The sequence below is a fragment of the Carassius auratus genome, chromosome 2 (genome assembly GCF_003368295.1).
Source record: "Carassius auratus strain Wakin chromosome 2, ASM336829v1, whole genome shotgun sequence".
In the NCBI taxonomy this organism is placed as follows: Eukaryota; Metazoa; Chordata; class Actinopteri; order Cypriniformes; family Cyprinidae; genus Carassius; species Carassius auratus.
Window position 1 is genome coordinate 13169569 of NC_039244.1, and position 25171 is coordinate 13194739.

General features: G+C 38.2%; 1 protein-coding gene across 1 annotated transcript; it reads right to left on the reverse strand.

Moving 5' to 3' along the window:
• Window positions 1–762: 762 nt before the first annotated feature.
• Window positions 763–24569, reverse strand: LOC113115896 (histone deacetylase complex subunit SAP130-like). Its single transcript, XM_026283618.1, has 21 exons — window positions 24465–24569; window positions 23574–23702; window positions 21668–21933; window positions 21373–21534; window positions 18064–18187; window positions 17861–17982; window positions 17644–17768; window positions 14673–14817; window positions 14464–14554; window positions 14250–14354; window positions 11068–11209; window positions 10803–10921; window positions 10401–10673; window positions 10105–10279; window positions 7153–7257; window positions 6672–7021; window positions 6110–6331; window positions 4308–4433; window positions 4101–4204; window positions 3896–4009; window positions 763–1993 (listed from the first exon to the last, which is right to left on the reverse strand). The coding sequence occupies exons 2-21, from the start codon at window positions 23677–23679 to the stop codon at window positions 1835–1837; spliced, it is 3135 nt and encodes a 1044-aa protein (XP_026139403.1). The 5' UTR covers window positions 23680–23702; window positions 24465–24569; the 3' UTR covers window positions 763–1834.
• Window positions 24570–25171: the final 602 nt, after the last annotated feature.

Below are 25171 nucleotides of genomic sequence, written 5' to 3' on the forward strand. Positions count from 1 at the left end.
TGTTTCCAATTGACCTTATAAGTTGCAAATTGGTCCTCCAGCTGTTCCTTATATGTATATTTAATTTTTCCTGCCTCTTATTGCTACCTGTACCAACTTTTTTGGAATGTGTAGCTCTCATGAAATCCAAAATTAGCCAATATTTGGTATGAAATTTCAACATTTGATGTTATCTATATTCTATTGTGAATAAATTATAATTTTATTTGATTTGTAAATTATTCCATTCCAAGGCTTTTTTAAATAGTGTTTATACCAATATCTGAATTACATTATATCAACTGAAATTAAGAAATATATTGTGATATAAATTTTGGCCTTAATGTCCAGCCCTAGTCATGTCTCTATTGCTTAAATTTGTGCAGGAGGCCAGTTGGGCCTCGGGGTCCACATTTGTTAGGTTTTATAACTTGGACATCCCTGCCTTGCAAGCTAGGACTCTTTCTGCATAACTTGCACGCACCTCCATACGCAGTACCGCTCTGAGCAGGAGTTTGGTGTAGCATGCTCAAACCCATCAGAGGCTTTACTTGTGCATTCTCTGCCCTCATGGGTGCCGGGGCTGTGCAAATCTTGATCAATGATCACTCAGGCATCGCTTCAGTCAAAGTAACCTGAATCCTATGGTGAAGTGCCCTCTTATATAGCCAGATGGCCTCGACCATTCTTGCATGCTTTGGGTTGATTATGTTTGTTTTTGATTCTTTCAGTATCAACCTTGGATTAAATTAGACTTTGTAGAAAAACAAACAAGCATCCAAATTCATGTACAAATTGTCTTTACTTCAGCAGCGAAGTGCAACATGAAATGTAATTCAAAATGAAACCGTGTACAATGTTTTATCTTAGCCACAGATGACAGTGCTTAACTGGAAAAATAAACATAATATTGTTCATTTACGAACAACAAAAAAAGAGGGCTTACTTTTTTTTTATATACTTAGGTTTAACTTAGATACACAACTTTGTGCATATGCACAATCAAATCTCTCCTCTAAATTCTGATAGACATGTCATATCTGAACATGATTTTTTACCATCTTTAATGCTTGAATAAAATCTCTCCAACCTCCCTGGAGCTGCAGCAGCACTTGCAAGACTGCTGATACATGAATCATTCCTCCCAAATCGACAGGCAGTGAGGTGAGAACGTGAAAATGACGCAGACATTCAGACTCCATTAAACCAGAGGAACTGCTTCCATCACACAAAACCCATGTCATATGAGGCACACGAAAAGGCACAATACTCCATTTCACCAAAGCATCTTTAACGTTTCCCACAATACACGTGTAAAAAATTTCTATCACCTAGGACAGAGAGGATGGTGTGGTGCTCTTATGGCTTCTCAATTCTTATTGTTTTGAAAACTACAATACAAAATGGAAACCTTTCTGTTCAAAGAACAGCCATTACGTAATACTGCCATTTGGTGTTTGATACAGTACAGACTGTCAATACCAGGTCATCATTCAAGGCACCCAAATGAAAAAGTGGTGAATATAATCTATAGACTTGAAGATGTACAGCATTGCTTTTACTGATATCTGTGGTTCATCTATGGATGATTATGTATAACTCTGAATAAAATGGAATCTTCAACACCCAGCAACTTCTCTAAAGTAACCTCTTTGTTACTTTGTTGGGTTAAAACGTCTTGATTGAAACAAAACATTGAGACATTTGTATTTCAGTGAAAATACAGTTAAAGATGGATGTTGTGGTTAATTAAACATTGTTGTTCCCTACAGATTCTGGGAAAGGAAGGGCTTGCCAGATGAATACAGGGGTCTGTGGTCATGCTGAACTCGGTCTCATATCTGTTCAGTTTGTCTCACGCTCTGTCCTTACGCTTCAGCTTATTGAGCTTCTTTGTGCTGCTGTTCTTGTTGAGCAGCTTCATGACACGTTCCTTGTGATCCAGCACCTTCAACATGGAATCACGGGCTTCTGTGATCTGGTCCATCACCAGCTTGCAGCGCTGCATGTTCCCCTAAGCAGTGGAACGGTATCATAATTAATATCAATTGTGTAACTACCATTTTATTTTTATTCAGCAAGAACACGTTAAATTGATCAAAAGTGACAGTAAAACATTTATAATGTTAAAGAAGATTCCCATTTCAAATAAATGAATTTGTTTCAATAAAATGCATCACGGTTTCAAGGTAAGCAGCACAAGTGTTTTCAACATCGATATTAAAGGGTTAGTTCGCCCAGATAGCAAAATTATGTAATTAATAACTTTCAAACCTGTAAGACCTCCGTTTACGTTCGGTACACAGTTTAAGATATTTTAGATTTAGTCCCAGAGCTTTCTGTCCCTCCATTGAAACTGTGTGTACGGTATACAGTCCATGTCCAGAAAGGTAAGAAAAACATCATCAAAGTAGTCCATGTGACATCAGAGGGTCCGTTGGAATTTTTTGAAGCATCAAAAATACATTTTGGTCCAAAAATAGCAAAAACGACGACTTTATTCAGCATTGTCTTCTCTTCCATGTCTGTTGTGAGTGAGTTCAAAACAAAGCAGTTTGTGATATCCAGTTCGCGAACGAATCATTCGATGTGACCGGATTTTTGTGAACCAGTTCACCAAATCGAACTGAATCATTTTAAACTGTTCGCATCTCTAATACGCATTAATCCGCAAATGATTTAAGCGGTTGACTTCTTTAATGTGGCGGACACTCCCTCTGAGTTAAAACAAACCAATATCCCGGAGTAATTCATTTACTCAAATAGTACATTGACTGAACTGCTGTGAAGAGAGAACTGAAGATGAACACAGAGCCGAGCCAGATAACGAACAAAACATTGACTCGTTGACGAGTCAAGAACCGTTTCTGTCAGACGCGTCCGATTCGAGAACTGAGGAGCTGATGATACTGCGCATGTGTGATTCAGCGTGAAGCTAAATAAAGTCGTAGTTTTTGCTATTTTTGGACCAAAATGTATTTTCGATGCTTCAAACAAATTCTAACCGACCCTCTGATGTCACATGGACTACTTTGATGATGTTTTTCTGACCTTTCTGGACATGGACAGTACACACAGCTTCAATGGAGGGACTGAGAGCTCTCTGACTAAATCTAAAATATCTTAAACTGTGTTCCAAAGATGAACGGAGGTCTTACGGGTTTGGAACGACATGAGGGTGAGTTATTAATTACATAATTTTGCTATGTGGATGAAATAACCCTTTAAGAAATGTTTCAAAATAGAAAATAATATTTCACAGTTTTACAAAATGTTTCAAAATATAATAATAATATTTTTATTATTATTATTATTGAGAGATAATTATTTTGAGATCTGTTAAAGATTAAATTTAACAAGGTTAAATTACATTACATCATTATTACAAAATAATTCATTAAATCATTTATTGGTGTTTTAAAGACTAATTTAATTGAGCATTGCAATGAAGCATTGAAACCGATTACCGTATTTTTCGGACTATAAGTCGCACCTGAGTATAAGTCGCAAAAGTCCAAAAATACGTCATGATGAGGAAAAAAACATATTATATAAGTCGCACTGGACTATAAGTCGCATTCATTTAGAACTAAGAACCAAGAGAAAACATTACCGTCTACAGCCGCGAGAGGGCACTATATGCTGCTCAGTGTAGACTACAGGAGCACTGAGCAGCATCTCTGGCAGCGTAGAGCGCCCTCTGGTGGCTGTAAATGGTAATGTTTTCTCTTGGTTCATTTCTCTCGGTTCATGTCAAATTAATTTTAATAAATAAGTTGCACCTGACTATAAGTCGCAGGACCAGCCAAACTATGAAAAAAGTGCGACTTATAGTCCGGAAAATATGGTAAATAAAACACAATTGAACCTGTATGAAAGAGAACATGTGCGGGTAAAAGTAATCAGTGGCTTTTACCTGTACGAGTTCATTTATACGGTGAAGATCATCACTGGCTCCAGCCTTCTTCTTCGGAACGAGGCCTTCCTGGAGAGTCGTCAGACGACTGTAAACATCACGCTCCAGATTCGTCTGCAGAGAGGTGAAAAAAAACAACAACACTCATTCTGACATAAGCTTGACATAAAGACTGTCTGGTAATGAATTAAAGCGAAGGTCTCACCAGCTGCATGAGCTGAGCAGCGCAGAGGTGAATTTTCCAGCCCTGGGCTCTGCACACCACCCCTTTCTGATTGGCCACATCCTGCAGGGTGCCTTTCTTGTCCTCTGATTAGATAACACAAGCTAGTATTAATGAATGATGACGGACTATTAAACTGTATAAATGCACAACAGAGAATAAGATACTATGTGATGAGCTTAAACAGACCCTTGACACGGATGTCACTGTATCTCTGAAAGTGATGGTATGCTGCCTTCCAGGGGTTACGGTAGTGACGCAGGAGAGTGATCGGAGGCCGAACTCGGTTAGGAACATACCGAACTCCCTCTTCATCTACAAGAAACAGATACAGATACACTTAATATAGGCATGAGAGGCTACAATTTCTTAGTAATGAAACTGGGATTCTTAAAGTGGAAACTTCAATATCAAAATCACATTACATAACCTAAGTCATAGTAATAAGTAATAAGTCAAAAATGTACAGACGTACTGCAGTTGCTTACAAATGGTTTGGCAGGATAATTCTGATCCTTATCTCGGTCTTTTATCTTATTCCTGCAACTTTATTAAGTTTGGCCTCTGTTCAGTTATGTTACGACACTGTCACTGTTGCAATGTCATAATGTACTATTTAGAGCAAAGGTTGGCAGACTTTCACAGATTAAAGGCAGCGAGGAGTCTCAAGAGATTCCACAAAGAGAAGAAGTAAAACTTTTTTTTCAGACATGGGAGAAACATCAATCAGACTTGTTAGTAAGTATCATTGTTGTGTTTGTTGTACTGGTTTTTATTTGACCTTCAAATAACCTTCTTCCAAATAGTAGTTCTAAAATACAAAAACTTCATTCTTATTAATGTATTTTTCGGACTATAAGTCGCACCTGAGTATAAGTCGCATCAGTCCAAAAATCCGTCATGATGAGGAAAAAAACATATAAGTTGCACTGGAATATGATTCGCATTTATCTAGAACCAAGAGAAAACATTACCGTCTACAGCCGTGAGAGGGCGCTCTATGTCTTCAGTGTAGACTACAGGAGAACTGAGCACCCTAGAGCACCCTCTCGCGGCTGTAGACGGTAATGTTTTCTCGATTCATTTCTCTTGGTTCATGTCAAATTAATTTTGATAAATAAGTCGCACCTGACTATAAGTTGCAGGACCAGCCAAACTATGAAAAAAAGTGTGACTTATAGTACGGAAAATACGGTAATGTATAGATTTTTTTTTCATTTATTCAATAATAATGACTATTATTTAAATGATTTATATGATAAAAGTACACTTCTGAAGTAACATTTGATATGGTAACGCATTGCCGCCAAACACAGCGAGATGTTATGTAGAACAACATTCTCTCATTAAAACATCTTTTCTTGTAACAAAATGTTTATAATAACTGCTTTGATCGGATCATGGGTCTGAGTAGAGTTATTGGATAGCACTATATTGCAGACAAATTGGAGATTAATCCTAATAAACATGGCTCAAAAAAAAAACATTAAAATACATTTAAGTATACAAGAGTATTCCTTCAGCAGCGTGCATATCCTTGTTTATGTCAGACTGTAGTGACAGCAGTTCGGATAATCGCTTCGCTAACTCACATAATGTACCATAAATTTATTATAACGGAAAACAATTTTTATGACATTATAATTATAATTATGGGGGAAAAAAATCATTTTAATAAGATAATTATATTGTTTTTATGACATATCTTGTTTTTACAAGAAAAAAAAATGTTTTAACGAGAACGTTATTACGAGAAAAGATTTCATTGAGACATGATTGAGTGGAAAAAATGTGTGGCAGCAATGCATCATGGTAATACGAAATATAACAGAAGTATTTTTATTTATATATTTAATTTGTGCTGATTCTAATAGAATAAAATAATACAAATTATAATAATAAATCTAAAATTCTATTCTAATAAAATAAAATCAATGAAAACACCAGTCCTAAAAAACTTTAAGAAACAGCTTCATAGTAATAAAGCTTACCAATGTATTCTTTAGGAGGGGACTTGCGTTTCTCTGCACGTTGGCTGAGGGGTTTGGGTGGGAACTTCTCCTCATCTGTGCTGTTGGTCTCCATCATTTCGTTCTCCTCAGTGGAGATGACATGCTGTTGCTTGCGGGGCTTCTTTCTGGGTGAGGCTCCAGGGGTGATGTCTGTGGCAGGGACTGCCAACATCTGTGCACCACTGTTTGGCCCTGATGCCACTGAGGAAAAAAAATTGCTTCGTCAGTTAAACCACGAGCAGACTGATACTTCTGCCACCTGATATGTGTTTCTCTGAAGTATAACATCATTCTACATCATCTTTTCATTGTTTGAAATATCTCAAAATATTGGTTGAATGAATTAATCTCAATGTCAAATACAAGAGGATTCTGTATTTCAGGCTGATATCTATTTTTATATATATATATATATATATATATATATATATATATATATATATATATATATATATATATATATATATATATATATATATATATATATATATATATTATATGGACTGACTATTACTGTAAATGTTATGCATGAATATGCCACCTGTTTTTGTACTATCCAGAGGCTCCACTTCCTGCTTAATATTCATCTCTGGGAGGGTGGAGCTGATGGAACATGCTGAATTAGTGCTGACTGTTGGCTGAGTGGGCGGGGCCACTACATTGGCCATGGAGGGGACTGGCGGGGTGACTGCCATGGCAGCAGGTATAGCTGAAAGAGCAGGAGTGGGATGAGAGGGGGCTGTTGCTGATGTCAGAAGGGAGGTGAGAGGTTGAGAAGCCAGCTGGGAGGGAGGTTGAGGTTGCTGTTCAGTTCCGTGGCTAGGAATCGTCTCTACCGCTGCAGTTACTGATGGAGCGAGACTCATGTGGATGTCAGGTTTGGGCTTCAGTCTGCCAAAGAGTTTAGAGATTTAGTGTATATAAAACTAAGCTGTAATTAAAGACCAAGTAATACTACAACGAGAAGCAAAAATGTATTAAATAAGACGAGATCTTGTAAGAACAATTTGAAAACTCCATACCCTGCAGGACGAGGTGAACCTGATGCACTCCTGATGGGTCCATCGATTCTGGGGGTTGTGGAGTCACTGAGCGGACCTGGGATCAGGTTCTTCCTAACAGCAGCACTTAAATCAACAGAGACAGATTGGTGACACTTTTGAGAACATCAATATATTTTTTCAAAAATAATTTGATTAAATTTGATTAAAACAAAACTACTAAACTAAAAACATACTAGAATTTATGGTAGATTTTCATTAGTGTTGCAAATGGTAATTAAACCGAAAACAATAAAAAATAGTTTTCAGTAATTCAAATAACGCTGAAATAAACTAAAATGCAATCATTTGGGAACAGACTAATATACAGGTGCATTAGAATGTCATGGAAAATTTAATTTCAGTATATCAACTAAAATGGTGAAATTTGTGTATTCAATAAATTCAATGCACACAGACTGAAGTAGTTTATCTTTTAATTTTGATGATTTTAGCTCACATTCAACAAAAACCCACCAATTCACTCTCTCAACTAATTAGAATACGGTGACATGACAATTAGCTAATCAACTCAAAACACCTGCAAATGTTTCCTGAGCCTTCAAAATGGTCTCTCAGTGTGGTTCACTAGGCTACACAATCATGAGGAATACTGCTGATCTGACAGTTGTCCAGAAGACAATCATTGACACCCTTCACAAGGAGGTAAGCTACAAACATTCTTTGCCAAAGAAGCTGGCTGTTCACAGAGTGCTGTATCCAAGCATGTTAACAGAAAGTTGAGTGGAAGGAAACAGTGGAGAAAAGATGCACAACCAACCAAGAGAACCACAGCCTTATGAGGATTGTAAAGCAAAATCGATTAAAGAATTTGAGTGAACTTCACAAGGAATGGACTGAGGCTGGGGTCAAGTCATCAAGAGCCACCACACACAGATGTGTCAGAGAATTTGGCTACAGTTGTTGTATTCTTCTTGTTATGCCACTCCTGCACCACAGACATCATCAGAGGCATCTTACCTGGTCTAAGGAGAAGAAGAACTGGACTGGTGCCCAGTGGTCCACAGTTCTCTTTTCAGATGAGAGCAAGTTTTATATTTCATTTGTAAACCAAGTTCAAAGAGTCTGGAGGAAGGGTTGAGAAGCTCATAGCCCAAGTTGCTTGAAGTCCAGTGTTAAGTTTCCACAGTCTGTGATGATTTGGGGTGCAATGTCATCTGCTGGTGTTGGTCCATTGTGTTTTTTGAAAGTCACTGCAGCCATTTACCAAGAAATGTTGGAGCACTTCATGCTTCTTTCTGCTAACCAGCTTTTTGAAGATGCTGATTTCATTTTCCAGCAGGATTTGGCAAAAACTCACCAGACCTGAACCCCAAAGAGAATCTATGGACTATTGTCAAGAGGAAAATGAGAAACAAGCGACCAAAAAATGCAGATGAGATGAAGGCCACTGTCAAAGAAAGCTGGTCTTCCATACCAACTCAGCAGTGCCACAAACTGATCACCTCCATGCCACGCTGAATTCAGGCAGTAATTAAAGCAAAAGGATCCCCTACCAAGTATCGAGTACATGTACAGTAAAATACTTTCCAGAAGGCCGACAATTCACCAAAAGTTTTTTTTATTTTTATATTGGTCTTATGAAAAATTCTAATGTGTTGATAAAGTGAATTGGTGGGTTTTTCTTAAATGTGAGCCAAATCATAAAAATTTAAAGAACCAAAGACTTAAACTCTTCTATTAAATAAATTAAGTGCACACAGACTGAAGTAATTTAACAATTTTGGTTGAATTACTGAAATGAATTAACTTTTCCACGACATTCTAATTTATTGAGATGCACCTGTATATAGCCCCTATCACACTGCGATTCCAGAAAATACACGGGGAATGTGTCTCGACAATTGTTCCCGGGTCTTTAGATTTTCCCCTTTCACACAGCCAGTGATTAACCGGAATCTGTGCGTTCACACACAACCTGTAAAGGTTCCGTAATGACAATTTACGAGTCGAAAATGCTAGGCACGTTAACTGTCACTTAAGCTGGTGAATGAGCTCAGTTTCAGCATGGATAGTGAGGAACTACCTGATCTCTGCTTCGTTAAAGTTTGCACCCCACAGACGGCAATCCGACAATTTTCCAGGTCCAATGTGCAGTGTGAAAGGGGCTTATGTTTATTCTAAACAAAATGACTAAAACTGTAATAAAAACTATATGAATATGAATATATATGACAAAAGCACAGAAACCTAAACTAAAATTCAAATGATAATTAACAAAATAAAAATCTAATTCTAACTATTAATAAACACTACGATACATAAACAATACCAACATAAAAACTGTTGGTCATATATTTATACAATCCTTTCTGAATTATATCAATTAAATTATATTCCAAGTAAAGAATCTATCACCCAACACCTTTTAGTACCCAAATTTTGTGAAATATTTGCCAATATGACCCGTTTTGATGATGATTAACTAATTAGTAATTAGCAATTAGAGTTCTGTAATGTAAGGAAAAAATATTTGTTGAAATTGTTAGGCAGTAAAGGAAGAATCATGGTAGTAGTCATTCATTTCCTGTAATTTCTGGACAAGATGACTTTCATTACTGCAGAACAGTATTAAAAGTTTTCTTGAATTAGAAGATACAATCTGGGAGGAAAATTTACAATGCAAACAAAACTTTGGTACTCCTAAACTGATTTTCTTCATTTCCTAAATGGAATTTCTTATTCTTTTTGTTGGTAATTATGGGGTGAAATATGACATGGTATTGGGATTCCTTTTTATTTTCGACAATATGAATTTAATCTACGCACACAGGAAATACTTTTAAATATATGAACTGATGCAGGACTCTCTTTTATTTTTTGCTGGTAAATTAGACATTGACATCTCATAGTGAGATTTACATTTAAACAATTTTACAGAGAACATGACAATAATGTGTTTTTAATGCTCACCCCTCATTGATAGGCTTCTTGCGCAAAATACTGGGTCGAGGGGATGTCACAAGTGAGGAGGCTCCAGCGTTGGCACTCTGATTGTGCGTCTGGGCCACAGTGGTAGCAGGCTGACTACTGCTGAATGCATTGCTTATAGAGTTAGCCACTAGTGTGGAACCATCAGCCAGAACAACTGAAAAAAAAACAGAAACACTCATCTATACTATTTTTTTCACTTTGAGAAATTATGCTTGTTATGAACACATGAACTGAAGGCGGATCTCAGGATTCAGAGCTGATCTCAGGTGCCTCACCTGAGGCTTTAGACTCTGTCGGGGGCTGTTGTTGGCTGACTGGTGTAGGCTGAATGCTCGGGGCGGTGATCTGGGCAGACGTATGCAGGCCCTGGGCTGGGATGGGCGTTGGTTGCATGCCCTGCGCTGTCATGGAAGTGGGTTGGATGTTCTGAGGGTTTATCTGGGTGATGCGGTCCACCGTCATCAGCTGCATAGAGTTCAGATGAACTGCAGATGCGACTCCCACACTGGCTTGGGCGGTCATGGCTGCACTGGGCGTCTGAGCAGTTACTGTGTCCACATGACAAACAAATATTAATAATCTAAAGCCAACATTTTTTTATAACCACTAATATAAATCAAGTTTGCAGTGAAAGGAAATAATTTCTCTTTATCTATTTTGATTAAGCACCATGTTACCTGAATAAGGGCGTATAGATGACACAGAGCTGGTGATGGGGGTGTACGTGTGGGTCAGTGGGTACGGCGCTGAAGGGTAGGTGGGCAGGAAGTACTGAAACTGCACTGGAACAGATTGTCTGTGGAGAGCCATAAACATCCCATTAAAAGCAGGGCACACAGACATATGGTTTTCTTAACTGAACCATAAACCTGATGTGAAAATAGCCAGTTTGCTGCCAAAAACACATTTTCCTTTAACATTTTGAATAGACAGGATTTATACCTGTTGTCAGTGCGGTTCTCCATGGTGATGGGGTTGGGAGAAGAGCGGTGACCAGAGATAGGGATAAGGTTGCCCCTTTCTCCAGTGTATTCGGATTGGATACGTGGTGACGTGTGTGTGATGGGCTGTGGGACCACTTTAGCTAAAACAGGTGGGGCAAAATCGACAGTAAATTCCATCAGTTAAAGCTTTCACCTTTTTACAAGCAACATCTTCCTGGAAAATCTGCTTGTAAAACAATGTAAACAACAGCTCTGTTGCAACTGTGTAAAGGCATCATAGGTGCATTCCCAGTGTCAAAGCTTTGGCATCAAAATAGTCTGACTGTTAAATGAATACATGTAGGGATGCACCGAATGTTCGGCAACCGAAATTATTCGGCCGAAAATAGCCAAAAAAGCACTTTCGGTGTTCGGCCGAATAAGTAAAAAGGCCGAATAAACTTTGCCGAACAATGACGTTTTTAATGACGCAATCAAATAACCCGCGTAGAGTGATAGGCGCGCGCTTTATGCAGCAAACATGTCAGCAGTGTGGAAACACTTTAAAAAGTGTCAGATAAAGATGCAAAAACGGCCGTTTGCAGACATTGTTCTGGATTTGGGAAAGCCGCTAGGTGATGGAGACTGTCAGGTGATGCACAGCGCAGGAGATGAAAACAGCTCAGAGAGTAAACGGGCTCGTACTACAGATGAGCCGCGCACAGTCTCGCTGTCTGACATGTTCGATGAGATCCTCCAAGAGAATAACCCATTTGCAAGACAGAGGACAAGCTCGACTGCTCAACAGTTAGATGGGCAGTGTTGTGCCTGAACGCGTTCATTGAACCATAGTTCATGAACTCGTTCATATTTTGGGCGAACGTGAACTGAACGTGCTGTATTACCGCCTGATGAACGTTACTGTCAACTCGTTCATTCTGGTGTCTGTGAACGGCACGCTCTCTCAGGTTAACTTCGTTCAATAGGGTGCCAGATTTCTATAGAGCCTTCCAGCCGAAAACCCGGCTAAAACACACCGTAAACGGGTCTTAATATGTAGCGAAAAAACACCCAATCTGGCAACACCAGCCACCAGTGGCGCACAGTCGTCCGCCGCATGCGCGACGCGTCATCAAAAAAAAAAAAAAGGCGACAGCAGCATGTAGCAAGAAGGTGTATGATCATTTAAAAGAATTTTTTATGATGTTTATGACAATGTCGGTGAGAATGGGAGACAAAGCATTAAAGCAACAATGGGGAAATGCTGTCCCCTCAATCCTAATGTAAACCCTGGTTGGATAAGGATTCAAAATTGGATATTATATGAAGATGAAATCTGACGCATAGCTTCATTGTTAAAACTGATAAAATAATTGCTGTCTGTGATTCTATATGGGCTGTGGCAATAATTGTGAAAAATAATAGCTTGCAGCAACATATGGAAAAAAAGAACTATGAACTAGTTCATTTTTGGAACTTAGTGAACTTAGTTCAAAATTTTGTAGTTGAACTATGAACTGAACTAGTTCATTTTAAAATTTGTGAATTGAACTTTGAACTAGTTCATGTAGAAAGTGAACTTTCCCAACACTGTAGATGGGTATCTCTCAGAAGTCCCCATCCCCAGGAGCAATAACCCTCTCGAATTTTGGAAGACAAATCAAGGCCGCTTTCCCGACCTGGTGCAGATGGCACGCAGGTAGGCTCCTTGTATGGGAAATTAATTTATGATTTTATTTATATTTTGGATTATGGTAACACTTTATAAGTAGTTTCTATTTTTAACATTAACTAACAATGAAAAACCCTTATTAAAAACATTTATTAATCTTAATGTTAACATTTACTAATACAGTATTAAAATTAAGTATCACATTTGTAATTTCTGAATTAAAAAGTATCAAAAGTGGTAGGCCTATTTGTTAAAATTGTTAATGCACTTATACTAACATGAACTAAATATTTTTTTATTATCTTACATTAACGAAGATTAATAAATACCATAACAAATGTATTGCTCATTGTTAGTTAATCCAATAATGTTAACAAACTTTATAAAGTGTTACTACCTATATTTTATATGTATTTTGTGAAAATTCTGAACTATTTTCAGTGTAGTAAAATAGTAGGCCTACACTGGGTTTCAACCATTTCATTATCTTGAAGACATTGTTCGTTTTGAAATGAGCAACTGTCAGAAAACTGCAATAAAATTTTCAACTATTCTGCAGGTACTTGTCTGCCTCATGCACACGCACCAGTGAGAGACTGTTTAGTGCTGCATCTCATGTCCATACCTGCAAACTTAGAAGGACTGAAAAAGGTGACAGATTGGCAAAATAAATGGAAAAAATGTGAAACACCGCGTTCGGTATTCGGCCTTCGGCCTTCGGCCAAGCATTTAATTATTATTCGGCTTCGGCTTCGGCCAAGAATTTCATTTCGGTGCATCCCTAAATACATGCAGTGTTTCCTGCATTCAACTAATGTCATTTTACAGTCAGTATGCCTCCAGGCAGCTACTTCCAGCCATGCAAGTACAGCTCTTATTTGTTTGAACGCAGAAAGAATGAAATCCATGTAAATCACAATTCAATTATATATTTCAAACCAAGAATAAAATCACAACGATGATCTGACAACTTCCACAAAACATTCTTTAAACCCTTTCCATTAAATATATGTGAAAATTTATATAAATAAGTTATAAATGTTGAAAATATTCATGTTGCATAATATCTTTGTGGAAACTAATACAGGATTTTTCAGGACTTTTGGACGAATAGAAATAGTTTATAACAATGTTTATTCTTCGCTGAATCTTTTAATTCTTTGATTCTGATTCTACCCTTATAGAAAATATTATTGTTCACATTTCACCTTTCAAATTTCATAGTTTTAAATCAATAAATAACTTACTGGTTGCAAAATGTTAATCTGCTCAAACTGTTATTATAGTCTTAAACTGATCAAAAAAAGTTAATCTTTAATCTTTAACTAAAAATGGGTTAATCTTTTTTTCATATACTACACTTAAAGTCACAAAGGTTAACTAATCTGACTAATAAGTATGAAATATCTCTAGCATTTCTTGATATATTTACAGTATTTGACAATACCTGCTACAATATAAAAACTATATACTTCTGTGCTACTAGAAATAAAAACAATTCCAGAGCAGATGAGCTAAAGGTAACTTACCCACAGGGATGGTGGATGTGGTCACTGCTGTGGCATGAGAGGAGTGGGAGGCCACAGTCATAGTGACAATGCTGCTACTGGATATTTGAGTGTGGGTGGTGGAGCCTTTAAAAATAACACAGCAGGTCATTAGTTCTGTAATACATATGTAAACATAATAGTCTATGCAATTTACATGACTGCCTCTGGTGTGCTGAGTAGATTTAACACTCACCTGTTGTAGTTGGTGATGGTGCAGTACTGGTGGCCTGAATTGGAGCAACTGTTGCGGCAGCAAGAGGTGTCACAGTGCTGAAAATGGGCTTCTATGACAGAGCAAACGAGAGGTGTTACTTCCTGTTTTTATATATATATATATATATATATATATATATATATATATATATATATATTTCAAAAAGGATGGAGAACAATGATGTCAACCTGTGCAACAGAGTGAGAAAGAGCTTTCTGAGCAGCAATGGCAGGGTGGGAGGGGAGGGTGATGCGTGTGGGCGTGTCCCGTGAGGGCGGAGGGCGCTGGATACTCAGGGTCGCTTGGGGTGGGTGGATTGTCACCGCTGAGCGTCTGGAATCCAGAAAAACAAAACCAGACCGTTTAATTTTTTTTTTTACAATTCAAATACTATAAATAGAGATTCACAGTAATGATCACATCAAAAAGCATCAAAACAACATTTATTGTTTGCATTTTCTGAAAAAAAGGACATATTTTAAGATGAGACTTTGTTTCTTATTAAAACTAATAATAGATAAAACTGGAAGTTTCCAATGAAGATCCACTCACTTATGCAGTGGTTAAAAAATTGCTGAATTTGTTCGGTACACATGAACTGAACCGAAAGACCCAAACATTTTCGGCACAAATGTGTGTACCGTTACACCTCTGACAAACATACCAAACATTCCATTTGCCTTTTTTTTTTTTTTTTTTTTTTTATAAATCTCGGCATTGGTCAATAGTTTTTTGTTTTGTCGATGTTTTTGAGGCAGTACATTTATTTTGACAGCGCTGCCGGAGCACACAGCGCTCACATTCTCTCTAGTCATTGTTTGCTGCTGCTGTTTAACGTCTAATAAACATGTAATTTCACAAAACTTGCTTTCAACAGAGTCGAATCCAGCTGTGAGATCTTGTGAAGTGTTCAGCTTCACTGGAGACATGTGATTGACAGAATTTAAACTCATATTAAAGTCATTTACTGTGCTGTATGAAAAAAATTGATACCTTGGCTTTTTTTGAAAAAAAAAAAAAATTCAAAAAGAACACAAACTACTTACCTTATTACTTAGTGTTTAATTCCTATATATATATATATATATATATATATATATATATATATATATATTAGGGGTGTAACGGTTCACAAAATTCACGGTTCGGTTCGATACGATACACTGATGTCACGGTTCGGTTCGGTTCGGTTCGGTACGTTTTAGATACAGCAAAATGCAAAAACATCTCAACTTTTCAGAATGCCGCAAGCGCACCGCGGGTCATGTGACAAGAACTAACCAATCAGCTTCATCCTTTCCCATAACAACGTTGAAAACTCAGCCAAGATGAAGGAACAGCTGATTATAGTTGTATATGGATTGCAATTTTGAAATAAATTTAGTAGCAGAGCTACTGCAAGCGATTTTTAGAGCTGCAAATCCATTTATCCTTCGCTGAAATTTCCGCGTCTCATGGAGAGAGCACGTCATTGTTGCTTAGCAAAGACAGACGCCTCATGAGCGCTTCTGCCCGAGCGCTTTGGAAAGGAGGAGAAAGACGCGCTTAGCGTTTTCCACGCGTTTTTAGGAGCGATATGTGAACGGACCCTAAGGCGCTCGCTCACTCAGCACGCGCTGAAGGCTCATTGCAAAATGTCTAATGCATTTAACAGACCAGAAATATAAGATCCTAAAATAACCAACAGGTCTGGTGTTTGGGTGCACTTTGGATTCCCTGTAAGCTATAATACTGGTGTCTAAATGCTGCAGGCATAGTTTGTTGCGTGCATGTTTCTCCTTTTTTTCGTCTTTTCCCAGATACTGACACAATAAGGTGATGTCGGCGTAAATGAGTTGACATGTTTCAAGTATTCACGCTGGTGTTTTTTTTTTTTTTTTAAAGCAATGAAGCAACCGCGCGAAGCCCTCACTATATAGGATTTTAGAAAGAATGCAGAGCACTAGTGTAGTGTGCAAACTTACCACAGTGTGGATTTTCAGAAAGTGTGCAAAGACTTCACGTGCACACTTACCATAACATGGATTTACAAATAATGTTCTAAGGAGGGGCTCTCATGTCACTCTGATCGAGCAGCTCATAGATGGAATCATGCATCTCAAACAATATGTTTGAGAGTCATCTTCTTTTTCTAGTCTGTTAAACGCATTGGCCATTTTGCAACGAGCCTTCAGCGCGTACTGAGTGAGCGAGCGCCTGACTGAGTCATAACATAACATAAACATAAGTTGGTGTTTTTTTCTTCTTCGGGAGTGTCAGGGGCGTTGCCTGTTACGTCGTTTGGGTTATTGGGCTACCTTGTTGAACGCATATCATTATATTTCTCTTTTTTTTTTTTTCAAATATAATTAATTAGTCCAACGAACCGTTCGGTATGCATAATGCGTACCGCGTACCGAACCGAAAGCGTCGTACCGAACGGTTCAATACGAATACGCGTATCGTTACACCCCTAATATATATATATATATATATATATATATATATATATATTCTTTAGTAAAAAATACCATAATAGGATTACAGGATCAAGAAGTTATCTAAAAATGTTTTATTTTGTACATTTAGTTTTTTCATTTACATCTTTCCATGGTCGAAGCACTGATTAAGCGATTACATGATTCCGTAAGCTGTTATATGATTTCAGGAATTTGTTCTATATCTTTCAGCATATCTTCTTATTTTCATTCACATATATTTCTTGTTATAACTAGTAAAGAGAAAGATGTTTAGCTCATGTGTGCTCTGTGCTGCCGCTTGAACTGAGATACAGGTCTGTCTATCCAATATATAAAAAAAATTACATTAATAATTACATTTATTGTTTAAATTTCATAATACAAGTGACAGAATTTGAAACATCAGACCTCTATAAAACCTTATTCTGATTATAGGAAGGTAGGCGAGCTACAAATGTTTAGAGAAGTTTTGTTCATGTATCAACTAAAAATAGAAAAAACTAAAGGTACTTGGTATTAAAATATAGAGGGATTAAAAATATAGTAATTGATATAAAATAGTAATTGATATTGGCAACTCTGCACTAGTGTCCACACACCTGACATGTTTACCTGTTGTAGCTTATTCTGACACAGTCAAAACGCACAATCAAAGAAGTGCTAATTAACTGTCATCATTTCTAAAGCAGATGCATCTTACCCATGTAACATGTCTCCAGAGTGGGCAGCTACTGTGGTGATAACCGGAGACTGAGGTCTGGTGGCAGTCACTGGAGCCACTACTGTAGGCAGCACTGCCGTAGAGGTAGAGACTAAAGGCCTAGACTGTAATACAAACAGATATGTATGAAATACATCAGGATTTGGCAATTAATCTGTGTTCAATAGAACTGCGAACATGCGTTAGCTATGTTAACCTGAATCGGTTGGTGGATAATGTGCTGGACTGTCGGCTGCCCCATGGCAGAGCTCGGACAGGCTGCTGGTCTCAGCACTGTGGTTCCTTTGGAACTTGACATCACGGCTGCAGCAGCTGCTCCTGTGATGACAGAACAAATCAGTCAGGGCACCAACATTACAACTGGTTGAAATGATACTCTGGTTGAAATCTGTAACTCGCCTCTGGGTAAATGGGAGGTGAAGGGATGCTGAGGAGCAGCAGAGGAGCCAATTTGCAGAGCAGGGGCTCCACTGCGGATGATTTGCACGTTGGTCATTAGATGATGCAGGTTACCGCTGTGACCCTAATTGTGCCAAAACAACAATTAAAACCAAACCAAAAAACAGCAAGACCTACTTATGGGAAATAAGTCCTGCTTTTTTCGAATGTATACAAATTTTTTTTCCTTTTTTTAATTCATGTAAACCTCTATATTAAATATTCTATGTAAATGTAAAAAAAATTTATAAGTTAAATAATTATGAAGGAATAAGAGACACAATTTTATATATTATGAACACTGAAAAAATTATACATGCAACACTTGTTTTTGCCCCCATTTTTGCCTCATGCAGTGCAAAATCTCCTTCGCATAGAGTTGATTGTGGCCTGTGTAATGTTGGTCCACTCCTCTTCAATGGCTGTGTGAAGTTGCTGGATATTGGCAGGATCTGGAACACGCTGTCATATACACTGATCTAGAGCATCCCAAACATGCTCATGCTGCAACATGAGGTGATGGTCTTGGATAAAATGGCACAACAATGGGCCTCAGAATCTCGTCACGGTATCTCTGTGCATTCAAAATGCCATCAATAAAATGCACCGGTGTTCGTTGTCCATAACATACGCCTGCCCATACCATAACCCCACCGCCACCATGGGCCACTCGATCCAAAACATTGGTAAACCGCTCACTTACACGACGCCATACACTCTGTCTGCCATCTGCCCTGTACAGTGAAAACCAGGATTCATCCATGAAGACAACACATCTCAAAAGTGCCAGACTCCATTGAATGTGAGCTTTTGCCCATTTAAGTCATTTATGACGATGAACTGCAGTCAAGTCGAGACCCCGATGAAGACAACGAGCATGTACATGAGCTTCCCTGAGATGGTTTCTGACAGTCTGTGCAGAAATTCTTTGGCTATGCAAACCGATTGTTGCAGTAGCTGTCCGGGTGGCTGGTCTTGGAGGTGAAGATGCTGGATGTGGAGGTTCTGGGATGGTGCGGTTACACGTGGTCTGCGGTTTTGAGGCCGGTTGGATATACTGCCAAATTCTCTGAAACACCTTTGAAGATGGCTTATGGTAGAGAAATTTACATTCAATCCATAGGCAACAGCTCTGGGGGACGACATATGTGGCATTGTGCTGTGAGATAAAACTGCACATATTAAGAGTGACCTTTTATTGTGGCCAGCCTAAGGCACACCAGTGCAATAATCAATGTCATCAGCATCTTGATATGCCACACCTGTGAGGTGGATGGATTATCACGGCAAAGGAGAAGTGCTCACTAACACAGATTTAAACAGATTTATGAACAATATTTGAGAGAAATAGGCTATTTGTGTACATAGAAAAAGCCTTAGATCTTTGAGTTCAGCTCATGAAAAATGGGGGCAAAAACAAAAGTGTTGTGTTTATAATTTTGTTCAGTGTATAAATATGTGTGTGTATGTATGTGTGTGTATGTGTGCGTGTGTGTAGTAGTATTAGTAGTAGTAGCAGGGATGGCAAAATCGCTAGCCCGACATCCTAGAACTATTGTGTTTTCCAGTCGGGCTACCAAAATTCATCACCGCCCTGCCCGATAGGCTATCTTGAATAGTGATATTAAATTATTTCCTTGATTCATGTGTTCACTCACCTGTAGGGGTAAAACGGATCCTAGTTGATTGGTTGCACTTGTTTCTATGTCATGGCGATTTAAACATTCAAGCATTTTTAACCATTCGCGTGCACAGACAGCCGCATTTCAGACAATGCACATACACAGAATTGATTCCTCTTTTGCATATCGTTTCTTCTGAATGAACACATACATTATCTCAAAATAACTGTCTGCAAGTATTCTTGTAAACATAGTCGGTTATGTCTATAAATACCTGCTGTTCCATATGAGCCACCTGCTGTCAGAGAGTGACATTTGCGTCTCATTCACGAAGCTAAAATCAGACTGTATTACAGTGTATGATGTAGCTGTCCATCAGTGTAAACAATGTGCAAATTAAACCAAAAAGTACACGATTTATAAAGTTATTGGCTTCTAAAGTAACGAGTCGACTCTGAATCGCTGAAATGAGTCGTTATAGATTTCAAATCTTTTGCCCATCTCTATGTACGTCACTAGGAACACTTTGCATAATAATCTTCGCCTACCGTGTTGAGAGAAACGGAACTCTGACCTGCCCCACCCCCCACACAGACGCTCTGGTTGGTGTGAGAGCATCATGTCGAGGAGACAGTGTGTTTTTAATTGTAAAGGCAAGTTTGTTTTATTTTCACTGCCAAAGAATGAAGATCAGAAGAACCAATGGCTAAAATTCATTTTCACCACAATACCAGAGCAGTACAACAAATCCCTTTTGTTCGGTTCACAACATTTCACTGATGACTGCTTTTCTAATCTCGGTGAGTACAGCGGGATTTTCAAAGCGTTTGGCCATAAAAGAGGGTTCATTACCAACTTTATTTAGAACAACGAGCATCTCCGAATCACAACACGAAGTATGATTATGAAGTTATGTGTCTGTTTTCTCCCGAGCGTCTTATCAGTATGTGTGCTGTCTGCAGCCTTTGTTTGTGCTGATAGTCATGTACAAACACGTCATTAAAATGAAGTGTAACTCCGTGAATACTCAACGAAGAGACATGAGAGAGATATCTATAGAAAGCTTGACATGTTTACTTTATAACTAAACAAGTGCTGCCGAAAACAGATATTCTGTGATAAAGTAATCCATATGAAAACAACGCGATGTCTGTTTTTCATGTCTCCCTTCGTTATATCTAATGTGACCACGCCCCCGCGCTGAACGCGCTATTCAGATTCAAACTGAAGCGCGCGACTTGAATACGCCCACACAGAAGAAAAAGCAGCGAGACTGTTCAAGTTTTTTATTTTACTGTTTGCTTCGCGATGAGAGGAATAAGACATAATTCACCCCAAACAGATGCTAACGTATAGTTTACCGTGGAGGTGTGTGCGGAACAACCAATCAAACCTGACTATGTTAGTTGACCAATCAGAACACAGTATGCTACCGAAAGGTGGGGTTTAAGGAAACTGAATCTTTTGAACAGCTTCGCGCAAACCGTTTGGGGATCTCTGAGAATTGAGGTAATTTTAAAATGATATTTTGACAAAATGACAATGTTTTTTAACCTTGGATGGATTTAAACCTAATGTACAGGACTTATAAACAGTGATAGGAAGCTTAGAATTTTCATCTTACTGGCTCTTTAAAAGTTTTACTAACCTGCTGACCACTGATGGTTGCGACAGGAATACCAGAGGCCTGTGTAGACTCCATGGTAGCGGTGATATGACCAGACACCTTGGGGGGGAGAGTGAGGTGGCCTGGTGTTGACACCGGTGCTGGAGCTATTACACGGCTTGTCATGGGTGTCTTCAGAGCAGACTGGAGTGAAGAGAAGAGAGATGTAGGCAAACATGGACAATCCTTTTTACATTTGCTTACTTTTGACTTTTCAGGGAGTCTACAAGGGGGATCAGGTTTATAAACTGACGGTACTTTAAAAATTCTGGTATACCTTCAGAGGACCCTCAGTGAAAGCTAGGGAAAGACCCTGAGGGAGGTGGGATGGTGCTGCTGACACAGAGACAGGTGCGCCTGGCTGGATGGGAAGGTGCTGAGGGAGAGGAGGGAGCAGAGACTGAGCTGTTCCGTGGGGCGGGGGCTGAGTCTGGGGTTGGGGGTAGGGTCGCACCACTACCGTCTCCTGCTTGTCATCTCTGAACGCTGTGGATCCGCTGGACATCAGCTCACGTGGAGCATGATTTGAGTCTTCATGTCCTCCTTAAAGGAACCACATCATGTCAGTTGATGGTGTAAACAGTTTAATAACATATAAATATATCTGGAAGATAAATTCAAGACTGTTTGTTTAAAATCATCTGAATGAGCATAACATTTCCAAAGGGTTGTTGAGGACTGTAATTGAGAACCGCTGCTTTAGGTAAGCTATTACATGTAGCAAAGATGAAAACAAAATGGCATGAAATCATTTCTGAAGACAGTCGAAACCTTCAGAGGTACATTCATATAATTAATCTATTCATTCACTCTTTTACAACCTCCCAGCTTTTCCGCCCTGTTTTGACTCAAAACTAAACTACTCTGCTGTGTGCACATGAGACTTTTACTGAAAACGGTGCTTTATGCTGGACAGTATTCATTTATCGCCAGTTGCTCAAATCGTGGTAATCTAATACGGTTTTAATGATAATAAAAAGATGAAACGGTAATACTAACCATGGGGAATTTTACCATGATTTATCGTTGAATTGGTAATCGTTATATCCCTAAAATAAAGCAGACCAGTACAGAACGTACATACACTCGAGTTGGGCAATGTTTATTGTGTTTATATTGTCTCACAACACACTAAGATAATGGTGTGCTAAGCAAAGTTTCTTTCGTTGCTTCGTGTTTTCTGTTCCTAAGCCACTCTCCATCCAGAAATCTTACAGAAAGCATGTCTCGAGATCATTTTGCTATCAGATAAGCTCTCTTCTCGGCTCACTCAGAGTACAGCTGCGCTTACATGGAGTCATGAATGCAGTGATGGACAGCTGTCTTTCCTCAGTCACATGACTGGATTTCATGTGATTTCTCATTGTGGTGGTGATATATGATAGCTCCGTTTCACTGATTCATTTGATCAAAAGTGATTCTACTTTGTAAGATCTTTAAGTAAGATCATTTGGAGTAAATCCAAACTTTGCAACATTCTATGATCAGATACAATCAAGTTGATAACACAATCCACAGCGCCACCCAGTGCTTTTAGTAATAACTGACTTTTAGTTTGAGGGCTTAGGGCTGATCATGGATTCCCAGCATTTATGGCCAGCAAAGCAACACGTAGTAAAATTTTAATTGAGTTTTCAAATTTTCTAATAATAATAATAATAATAATAATTACAGACAGAATGTGCAAACCCCTAATCATTATCAGAGGTTTTATAGAGGAAAAAGCACTTTGCTTGCTAAACCTCATGTTGTATTGTTTGTTTTGCCCAAAGAGTTGTTGTATCAACTTAATTTTTGAGGGCATCTCAACTGGTCAAAGTTTCTGATTTGTTTGGAATTTCTTCTAAACTTTTTTTACAGACTACCATTTTGGATGATCTTAGATTGTATCCTTTTAATATCCTAACATCTGCAATACTGTGATGAACCAAGGACATTAAGTGTTAAAAGGTTTTGCCTCCAAGTATGAAAAGACTGATAACACTGCTACATGAAATATAGTCTAGATTATTGTGATGTTGTGATGCTCTTCTAAAAAGTGTATTAAAACATGTTATTCAATGATGATTGAGCCCCCTTCATTTTCTTTGTGGCTTCTGAATTTACTAATGATCTATTAAGCATTCACTAACATTACAGTCTAGTTCTTTATATTAGTCTGTATTAGTCAATGTGTCTTAAACCTGTGTTCTTCTGACTTCCTGGAAGTCCTGTAGTGTTGCTGCCTGGTGTTTGCCCTTGTCCCAGGCCAGATGGGAGTCCTGGATGTGGATACTGCTGAGAACTCATCTTCACGACCTCTCACGTTCTTCCTGAAAAATCAGAAGGTAAAAAGGACAAAATGCAGTGTGAAATAGAGAATGAATGTGTTTAATTTAAACAAAAGACTAATGTTGCACCAGGTTAGGTTATTACTAGATATCTGAGATGCTCACATTAGAGACATGTTGTACAAAACCATATGCTGAACCAAACCAGTCAGTATCTTGTGTTCAGACAGTTCCCTTTCATCCAGTATGTTAAACAAACCACAAAATAACCCGAAGTGAAGGTATATTCACAAAAATAACTAGCAATTTCCTTCTCACAACAGTGTCGTCTTAATTAAATACGTTTACTAGGGTAAAATAACCTTCCATCTAACGACAAATACGAAATGAACACCACCTAATAGCAAAGTAAACTGGCTGTATTATTTCTGAACGCTTCTGATTGTAACATTGACGACTGTCAGGACACCAAATTGAGCAGCTTTTGTTCTTGGGTGGGCTCGTGAGTTTAACGTTCATTATGTAACGTTAGATGTTAAACATGTAGTCCAATTTCAAATACAGAACAGTAAATAACGTAACTCATAAACCTTTCTTTTATATGATAAAATAATGAGTTTTAGAATCAAAACAGTCGCAGCTGCTAGTAGCCCAAAGATCTTACGAGTCATTTCAACGAGAAAATATCATTTCCCTCAGATACTCATTAACGGTGGAAATTCTGAAACTGTAGGAAGGTAAATGGGACGAAACCGTTATTCTAGAAGCGTCGTTGTTTACACAAATGCAAAATCGCAGATTTACCGTAAACACGACGCCTGTCCTCTCCATCCGTTTCGTATCCCGGCAAACCGAACATTGGCATCTAAGGGAATCTAGCTGCAGTAAGTCACTTCCTGTCTCGATTTTCAAAATAAAAGTCATCTACTCCGGATTCCACTTGTCGAGTCCATGAACATGATAAGGTCGCTGACGTATTCCTGAGAAGAATAATGTACACATGGCCTTCTGTATATATCACTTCACACTACTTATAACGACCCTAAATGTTTTCACGATACACTCCTCCACATTCTGTCATCGTTTTAGATGTTATTGGTGTGTATTTAGGTCATTCCAATAATTCTACACAAGTCCATACTATTCAAATCTACTAGACTATTATATGTTTATAACAGGCTGGAAAATTTGTCAGTCATGTTTAAAATGTTGATTTAAATAATGAGCTTGAGAGCTTTCATCCTGAAAGGCAAGTAATTGTAGCCATGTCATATAAAGTCATATGAAAAGTAAATTTATAAACACACATACTGATAAAAAATTCTAAATGGAGAACAAGATTTAATGGTTCCTCAATTTAAGCCTTCAGTGCATGGTGGCCTTTATAATACATATTGTTAGATGTTCGCATAAATACTGTAAAAGATCACATTCCCCTTGATATGGATATGCTACTTTTATGGTAGAGAAGCAAACACAGTGACAAGACCTACTAGAAGTTTCCAGATTGC